The sequence below is a fragment of the Engraulis encrasicolus genome, chromosome 21, assembly GCF_034702125.1.
Source record: "Engraulis encrasicolus isolate BLACKSEA-1 chromosome 21, IST_EnEncr_1.0, whole genome shotgun sequence".
NCBI classification, from domain to species: Eukaryota; Metazoa; Chordata; class Actinopteri; order Clupeiformes; family Engraulidae; genus Engraulis; species Engraulis encrasicolus.
In genome coordinates, this window is record NC_085877.1 from 10,833,621 (window position 1) to 10,843,620 (window position 10,000).

A 10,000-nucleotide genomic window follows, 5' to 3' on the forward strand; every position below is an offset into this window, starting at 1 on the left:
GTGTTACGTTGACTGCCACGTTGTGTGTGTCTTTGGTCGGTGTGGTTAGCGTCAGGGCCGCGTTATCCTATGGTGCAACCGGTGCTGTAGCACCGGGCCCCGCAACTAGAGGGGGCCCCGGACTGCGTGAGATTGGAAAATATGAAACGATATTGAGACGATCAATTGTACTTTTGACGCATTTCGCCATCCGTAGGCAAGCAGAGGCGCATATGTATATCTTGTCACCAGGCTAGACAGGCAGCTTGGGCCCCCCAATACTGTAGCTGGCTGGGGAACAGTAGTGGCGATTTGTTACAAGTGTTCTTACTTTTTAATTTTCGCTTGGCCCCCCTACTGAGCCTAGAATCGCCTCTGCATGCACGCAGGAATCGGAGGTCTTCGGAACTTGTCATTTCAGTCAGATGCTTCTGGTTGTGTGCCAAAAGGGGAAAACGGTGGCCAATAATTTTTGAGTTTGATGATGGGCTACTGTCTAAAAAAAGATGAGGAAGTCGGCGTCAGCGCTTCAGATTGTACGGATAAACTGCCCGGCATGGATTAACGCATTGAAGAGAAGGTTGGCAACGTTATCTATTTTTGTAATAATCGCTTTTTGTAATTGTTGCATAGCGATCATGGACTTGTGCAATCATGTAGGCCTAAGCTAAGCAAACAGAGCACAGCACGCCAACCTAACTTTATCTTATTCTATAGTTAAAACATGGGGAAATAAATCACGCACCCAACTGCATTCGCGAAACAAAAGTCTTGCATGGCGCGGCGAGGACCACTTGGTGTTTTAAAAAAAAGTGTTCACAATAATGCTACGTAGCAAGTGCACCAACCAGCACTCAAAGTTTCGACAGTCTGACAACAACAGGGCAAGCAATCTAGCAAACACTAAAATGATATAGTCGCATTTTCCTAAAGCACTGTTATGGCCATTTCCCTAAAGCACTGTAATAATGTCGATGCTCTGTCAGGCCTATATCTTTGCGTTCGGGTTTGTGTTCAGTTAAAACATGCCTGGGTACCACTCGCGGATTGTTCAGTTAGCAAGTGGCTCTTATCTGGGAGAAAAAAAACTTACATGTGTGATACATCCACATCCACATCTAAACATTACGAGTTTGCACCGTAGTCTACCTACTGTAATGATTGCATAGGCTACTATTGCTGTGAAATGCGCCACCTAGATGAAAACCTCTGACTTTTTAATTGGTAGCCTATATGGTACATTTTGAGGGGGTTTCGTGACAGCTTCGCTTTGGTTCGCTGCTAAGGGGATTCCCCTTCCTCGCGACAAGCGACAGCTGATCTTTCCTTTGAGACAGCCAGTCTTTCCATTGGATGTTACATTAATTAACACATGTTTCCCACGACGGTTTCGATTCGACAAATTGGTCGGCAGCAACGTAGCAAAATTAAGAGACTTTTGGTTGTGCTTCTGTTTGGTAGTTCTTCTAGCTGAACCGACGTTTACTCTGCCAAACGATAGTGTAGGCCTACAGTATCTCCTCTATGTCCGCTGGCTATGCTTCCAATGGCTTGCGCTGCGACTGGTGAACTCAGCAGGGGGTTCAGCGCACCCTTTTTTGTGTTGGAGTAGAACGTGTAGCCTGCGTTGTTTCATGCGTCTTGAATATGGCTCATTATAATGTGGTGTAGGGGCCCCGGATTGCGTCTGCACCGGGCCTCGGCGAGGGTTAACGCGGCCCTGGTGAGCGTGTGCATGCAGTAGTATGTGTGTGTGTGTGTGTGTGTGTGTGTGTGTGTGTACTGACCGTGTAGCGTTGACTGCCACGTCGTGTGTGTCTTTGGTCGGAGTGGTGAGCGTGTGCAGTAGCTGCTTCAACACGACGGGCAGAAAGCGGATCAACACCAGCGTCTCCACCGCATGCAGGCACTGGAGGAGGACACACACACACACACACACACACACACACACACACACACACACACACACACACACACACACACACACACACACACACACACACACACACACACACACACACACACACACACACACACACTGTATATATGATGGACCAAGACCAGGACCACTTGAGGAGAGGAGACATTTCTTTCAACCTTCAAGAAGCAAGAAGACTCTTCTTTCGTGACTATCTACTAGACAGTCTCGGGCCAGGCTCCATGGCATGATGTGTGTGTGTGTGTACTCCACTTAACCTTGTGCACAGCGCGATACCGCTGAGCTAAAGGAGCGGCCCGATAGCTCAGCGCTACCGATACTGTATGAGGCTTCGGGAAGGAGGTTTGCGTGAACAGTACCTTAAGGTATTTGATGAGTTCAGTGGGGTTCTCTTCAGAGCCCGACTTCAGAGACTGGCAGTACTGGAAGAACTTATCAAGATGCAGATCCTACACACACACACACACACACACACACACACACACACACACACACACACACACACACACACACACACACACACACACACACACACACACACACACACACACACACACAAAGCAAGATAAATCACAAAAACAACAATGTGGAATATTGAGAAGAAAAATATGAATGCATGCACGCCAGTGAGTTTGTCTGTGTGAGTGTGTGTGTGTGTGTGTGTGTGTGTGTGTGTGTGTGTGTGTGTGTGTGTGTGTGTGTGTGTGTGTGTGTGTGCGCGCGCGCGCGCGCGCATGTGTTGACCTACCTGAGAGTGTACTGTGGATGCTACGTGTGTCCTCAGTTTGAAGAGCACCTTACTGTTCTCCACCCACTTGATATCGGAACAGGCCTGGCAGACACACACCGGAGATCATCAGACAACACACACACACACACACCATAATAAACACATACATGCATGTAAATACGCACGCCCCACCCTCTCTCTCACACACACACTCATTCTCTGACACACACACTGTGTAGTCACCTTCTTGTCTCCGAGGTAACCTTCCAGGTAACCAGAGGGCAGGTTGGCAGAGACCGGCAGCTGCAGCTCGGAGGACTGGAGACGACCCTCCCTGAACAGGGGACACCAGGAGTAGCCCACTACAGAGGACACAAGGATACAAGGATGCTAATTGAGATGACCCACCCTCAATAGGGGACACCAGGAGTAGCCCACTACAGAGGAAACAAGGATACAAGGATGCTAATTGAGATGACCCACCCCCAATAGGGGACACCAGGAGTAGCCCACTACAGAGGAAACAAGGACACAAGGATGCTAATTTGAGACGACCCTCTCTTAATAGGACACAAGGATGTTAATTTGAGACAAACTTCCCTCAACAGGGGGAACTAGGAGTAGCCCTCAACGGAGGATACAAGGACACAAGGATATTATATTGAGACGACCCTCCCTCAATAGGTGAAACCTGTAATACAGTATACAGTATGTGCTATAAATATTGCGATGTGGACTGGAAACAACGATACAGGAATACAAGGAAGTGAATTTGAGACGACCCTCTCTTAATAGGACACAAGGATGTGTAATAAGTATTATAAATCGTCGCTGTCCAGTGAAAACCACTTATCTCCACTATTATTTTTAGTTTTTTATGTTCGTTCTTTATTTATTATAAAATATAAGACAGTACTACCGGTCAGTCTCCATGGGTATATGTGTAAGATAAATAATTTAGTAGCCAACTTTAATGTTGCAATGATTATTTTTTATATATATATATTATATATATTATATATATTATATATTATAAATCAATACATAAAAAACAATGAGAAGTGGAGATAAGTGGTTTTCGCTGGACAGCGACGAAATGCTGTGATGATAACTGGAGACGACCCTCCCTCAACAAGAGACATCAGGAGTAGGCCACTACGGAGGACACGAGAAAAGGTTTTTCAATATCTATAAGTTCTCTTTTATTCCAGTGTCTGCGAACCTACTGAACTCAGAGGACAGGAGGGGAGGCTACAAGGACACAAGGATGTGTAGTGCTGGGGTTGACCTGGGCCCTGTGTGTATGTGTGTAATATAGAGATGAGCGCACACTCACACACACACACACACGTTCACGCACTCACCCACACACACGCGCATGCACGCACACACACACCAGGACACAAGGACACAAGGATGTACATATGGTATTGCTAGGGTTGGCTTGGGCCCTGTGTATATGTGTGCAGTATAGAGGTGAATGCACACTCACACACATGCGCGTGCTATCTCTCTCTCTCTCTCTCTCTCACACACATACACACTCACACACACACACGCACGCATGCACGCACACACGCACGCACGCACGCAAGCACACACACACACACACACAGGCAGACACACACACACACACACACACATACAGTACACACACACACACACACACACACACACACACACACACACACACACACACACACACACACACACGCTTCCTTACCTAGTGTCTCCACTCCCTCTTTCTTCTTGCTGCTGACTTCACAGCTGATGTGGTAGAAGGTGAAGAGCAGGTGATGCTTCTCATGGATGTGGACAGGAAGCTCTATCTTAAACTGAACACACACACACACGTACGCATGTACGCACACACACATGCATGCGCAGGCACACACACACGCGCGCACGCACGCAAGCACACACACACACAAAATAAAAATATATATTCATTAAAAATACACAGACACTGACAATACAGAATTCTTCAGCCATTTAAATCCAACAGTTCCATTTACCGCCACCAGAGGGCACCGTGTACCTCTCTCATAACAAAACACTCATTCTCACATGTCAAAACTCAGACTCAAGGATCAACAAATTCACTACTTTTTTAAGAGGCTGCAACTTACAACCAGTGTTTTTTTATTGCATATGTGTGCAAGGTGCGCATTATTGCAAATGGGTTTGTGGAATAAAAGAACACATTTTTTTCTGGAAAAAACTGAGTTCACCACTTGGGCCAACAATCTACTTGAATCTGTCTGCTCTCAGCACTCACTTTAACACGTCAACCCTCAGGCTCACTCTCGTGCATCAATACTCATGGATCGACATTCAGGCTCACGAGTGCTGCCATTCTCACATGGGATGAATAAACAACAAGATCAGTCCCAAGGCAGAAGACCATGAATATATCAGGGTCAGAGAAAGGCAACAATGGGCTCAAGACATTCATTCAAACTTCCAAGAAGCTAGTACTTCCGTTACTGTTTTATGCTAGCCTGGGAGTACCCATGCTGCCTTGCACATTCTTTTCGAATTGCTGCGTTTGCCGCCAGACAAGTTTTATGCACAAATTATACTCTGAACTTCCACAGGCATTGTAAGCTCACCTAGTTTGTAAGTCTGCTAAATGCAATGTAATATAAATACTTTCAGCCGTATCACCTCTATCCCAGTGTTTCTCAAACTTCTTCAGATCGAGGACCACTTTGTCCCCCAAACATTTTCAGGGACCACCTGTCAGTTGACGGGTGCTAATTCGACACTGCTAATTTCGAGGCAGATCACTTACCTTTTATTCACATTTACAAGCCTGTCTTATTGTGGTGAAAATGAGACTTCAGTTATGTTTAGCTTTGTAATAATGTTACAAATATAGCCTATGCTAGCTTGTCTTGGAAAAGTACAAATCCCCCTGCGGACCACCTGAGCTTTGTTACGGACCACTAGTGGTCCCTGGACCACACTTTGAGAATCACTGACCTATCCCTACACCCAGGGAGGCTGACAGGGGGGGACAAAGGGAACCGTTGACCCAGGGCGAGGGAGAGAGTGGGGCCAGAATTGGGTCCTCATTACATTGTGTGTATTGGGTGGGGGACCCTTTCAGATGAATGTGCTGGGCCCAACCAAAACTGCAAGTGGTCCTGCCTACTGTACACTGCTCCAGGGACTGTAACCAATACCCTGTAGTAATATCTGTAAGTTGCTTTGAAGAAAAATGTCAGCTAAGTGTAATGTCATATACTTTGTATATGGGGCCACAATGGAGTCAGATCAGGGGATCTGAATCAAAAACAGAACTACTTCCACTGGTTGATTGATGCTCGTTGAGGGCCTAGAGACTAACTGAGTGCTCTCAATTAACAACTGTGATTGAGGCCAGGTCATGTGACCTCTATTTAAGCCTCACCTGACAATAATAAAGAATCTCTGCTCATTTCACCCCAAACCTGTGTTGGTGCCTGCCCCTTTTTGTCTCGTCTCCAGTAGAGTTCAGTTCTTAACAGGTTATGGGCCCAGAATGCGCTGCCCTGCGCTTAAGTTTATGACAGTTTGAATTTGACCTAGCATTGGCAAAATGAGTGAAAGAACAAATTCACGTTGGTCTCGGTTGGTGTTTGACGGAGATGAGAAGAACTATGAACTGTGGGAGACAAAGTTTTTGGGCCATCTTCATATACAGAAGTTGAAGAACACAATTCTGCAAGGGCCTGCTGCTGGTGCGGAAGCAGCTGCACTGGCTGAAGATGCTGCAAAGAATGCAGAGGCATATGCTGAGCTGATCCAGTTTCTCGATGACAAAAGTTTGTCCCTGGTCATGCGAGAGGCAGCAGATGATGGACGTGGAGCACTTAAAATCCTGAGAGACTATTATGCTGGCACGGGTAAGCCCCGTATCGTGAGTCTGTACACAGAACTTACCTCCCTGCAAAAGTTAAGCACTGAGAGTGTGACTGATTATGTCATACGTGCAGAGACCTCAATCACTGCACTGAGGAGTGCTGGAGAGGCGTTAAGTGATGGACTATTAGTTGCCATGGTTCTGAAGGGACTGCCTGAATCTTTCAAGCCCTTCTCCATTTTTGTGACCCAAAGTGATGAGACTCTCAGTTTTGCTGATTTCAAGACAAAGTTGCGCAGCTATGAGAACACAGAGGGGATGCGCACAGCTGCACCTGACGACAACGTGATGGGGGCCCGGTCACATCCAAAGAAGTCCAGTGGTCCAGTGGGCGCAAGGGTGCAGAGCACGGAGAGCGGTGACATCGAATGCTACCGTTGCGGCCAGAGAGGGCACATAGCAAGACGGTGTCGTGTTCCACAGCGGTACAGCCCGGGGAAGAGTACCACATGGCGAGGAGGACGGCGACAGCAGCGGCAGGACAATGCGCGAGGGGTGAGCGAGGAGACGGACAACACCTTCGCCTTCATGCTGGAGAGCAGTGATCGTCGGCCAGGGAGTGGTGTCACCAGAAAGGGGTTAATGGTGGACACCGGTGCAACATCACACATCATCACCGACCTGGCCAGGTTCAAGAGCTTCGACGAAAGGTTCCAGGCCGAGACGCACTGTGTGGAGCTGGCTGACGGCACACGGTGTAAGGGGGTCGCAGAGCGCAGAGGAGAAGCTGAAGTGTGTCTGGTGGACAGCAAAGGAAGGCACATCAGCGCTACATTGAAGCAGGCGCTGTACATTCCTTCCTATCCCCAGGACATTTTCTCTGTGAGAGCTGCAACTTCCAGTGGGGCCACGGTGATCTTCAAGGAGGGTGAAGATGTTCTGCAGTACAAAGACGGTACACGTTTTCTCATTCATGAACATAACAGGTTGTTCTATTTGCCTACTGTGCCTGTGAAGAATGACTGTGATGATCAATGTATGAGTTGCCATGACCTTAAGACGTGGCATGAGATTTTGGGACACTGCAACTTTAATGATGTCCAGAAATTACAGAGTGTGGTTGATGGTATGACAATCAAGGGTGAAACACCCAAGTCTTTGCAATGTGAAGTGTGTGTTGAGGGAAAATTCACTCAGAGCAGGAACAGGAAGCCTGATGTGAGGGGCAAGTCAGCTTTGGAGTTGGTACATACTGACTTAGCCGGTCCCATTGATCCATTGTCTCAAGATGGGTATAGGTACACACTTTCCTTTACTGATGATTATTCCAGTGCTGTGTTCGTGTACTTCCTGAAAAATAAAAGTGATACAGTGGATGCAACCCAAAGGTTTCTAGCTGATCTTGCCCCATACGGGAAGGTTGCTTGCATCAGATCTGATAATGGTACCGAGTTTACTGGACAGGGTTACCAAACACTACTTCGCCAAAACCGAATTAGACATGAAACATCAGCACCATACTCGCCACACCAAAATGGCACTGCTGAGCGCAACTGGAGAACGCTGTTTGACATGGCTAGATGCATGCTCTTGGAAAGCCAGTTACCGAAGGAGTTATGGCCATATGCAGTTCAGACAGCAGCAGTGATTAGAAATAGATGTTTCAATAACCGCACCAAACAGACACCTTACTTCATGCTGACAGGAAGGAGACCAAATTTATCCAGAATGCAGAAATTTGGTACTGTGTGTTATGCATATAGGCAGGACAGGAAGAAGCTAGACTCAAGGTCTGACAAAGGCATCTTCGTGGGCTATGATAAGAACAGCCCAGCCTATATGGTCTACAATCCTGACAACAGAAAAGTGTCTAAGCACAGACTGGTGAGGTTTATGTCCAGTGTTGAGGGACAGAAGACTGATGACATGACTGATGACGATGATGATGGTGTGCAGTACAGCACAACCAGACCTGACCCAGACAAACCAAAGTTGCTAGACATCCCAGACAGTAGCCAGAAAAGTCCACCGCCACCTGTGATGAAAGCAGAACCTAGCCAGAAAAGTCCACCGCCACCTGTGATGAAAGCAGAACCACATTCTTCAGACACCTTAAGTGAAGAGAGGAGGTATCCTGTTAGAGAGAGAAGGAGGCCACATTTTTATGGTGAGCGGAGTGATCATGCACAGATCAGCATTGATTATTGCTACAGGATGGTATGTAATGTACCCCAGACATTCAGAGAAGCTGTGACTTCATCCAATTCAAAAGAGTGGGTTGATGCAATGGATGAGGAGATGAAATCATTGAAGGATAACAACACATTTACTCTGACCACTTTACCTGAAGGCAAGAGGGCAGTGGGGGGTAGATGGGTGTATGCTATCAAAACCAATGCTGATGGATCTGACAAGTACAAGGCCCGGTATGTTGCCAAAGGGTACAGTCAAGAGATGGGTGTAGATTATGGAGAAACCTTTTCTCCTACTGCTAACCTTACAAGTGTGAGAGTGTTGATGCAGAAAGCTGCTCAAGAAGATTTGATTCTCCATCAGATGGATGTTAAAACTGCCTACCTACATGCACCGATTGATTATGAAATTTACATGGAACAGCCAGAAGGCTATGACGTAAAAACTCAGACAAATGAGAAAGTGGTGTGTAAATTGGAGAAATCATTGTATGGGTTAAAGCAATCAGGACGAAACTGGAACAGAATGTTGCATGATTATCTTTGTGAAAACAACTTTGAACAAAATCCAGCTGATAATTGTGTTTACAAAAGAGAAACCGAACATGACAAAGTGATAGTACTGATATGGGTTGATGATTTGGTTATTGCTGCCAGTGATGAGAGAGCAATGAAAAGTGTCAAGAAAATGCTTACTGAAAAATTCCAGATGAAAGATTTGGGCCGACTGAAGAATTTTCTGGGTATCACATTTGACCAATGTGATGGAGTTGTGACTATGTCACAGCGAAGTTATGTTGATAAATTGCTGGAAAGGTTTGACATGCAAGACTGTAAACCCAGGTCGACACCTTGTGAGTCGAAGCTGAATTACAGTGATTGTGCTGAAAAGATGAGTGACCCCAGGAAATACAGAGAAGCAGTGGGCAGCCTAATCTATCTCAGTTCATGCACTAGACCGGATTTGAGTTTTGTTGTGAGTAAACTTTCACAATATTTCAGTGCGCCAACAGAAGAGCAGTGGACAACTGTGAAACACGTACTGAAATATCTGAAAGGCACAAGTGATAAGATGCTGTGTTACAGGAAACATGATGATGGGTTACAGTTGGTGGCTTACAGTGATGCAGATTGGGCAGGAGATGCAATTGACCGACGCAGTACATCTGGTTATTGTGTTAGCCTATGTAAGAATGGTCCTTTGATTTCTTGGAAGACCAAAAAGCAACCAACTGTAGCGCTATCAACATGTGAGGCTGAGTACATGGCATTAGCTGCCACTACACAGGAATGTCTGTACCTTGCTCAAATGC

General features: G+C 46.4%; 1 protein-coding gene across 2 annotated transcripts in view; it reads right to left on the reverse strand.

Annotated features, from left to right (window-relative positions):
- dock11 (dedicator of cytokinesis 11) overlaps positions 1 to 10,000 on the reverse strand; it is a 151,486-nt gene that overhangs the window by 89,006 nt on the left and 52,480 nt on the right. For both annotated transcript variants that reach the window (XM_063187552.1, XM_063187551.1), the window contains exons 20-24: positions 4,372 to 4,483; positions 2,892 to 3,010; positions 2,667 to 2,750; positions 2,278 to 2,367; positions 1,767 to 1,888 (exon numbers count right to left, since the gene is read on the reverse strand). In XM_063187552.1, the coding sequence (XP_063043622.1) occupies positions 1,767 to 1,888; positions 2,278 to 2,367; positions 2,667 to 2,750; positions 2,892 to 3,010; positions 4,372 to 4,483 (527 nt within the window). The remainder of the gene's footprint in view (positions 1 to 1,766; positions 1,889 to 2,277; positions 2,368 to 2,666; positions 2,751 to 2,891; positions 3,011 to 4,371; positions 4,484 to 10,000) is intronic.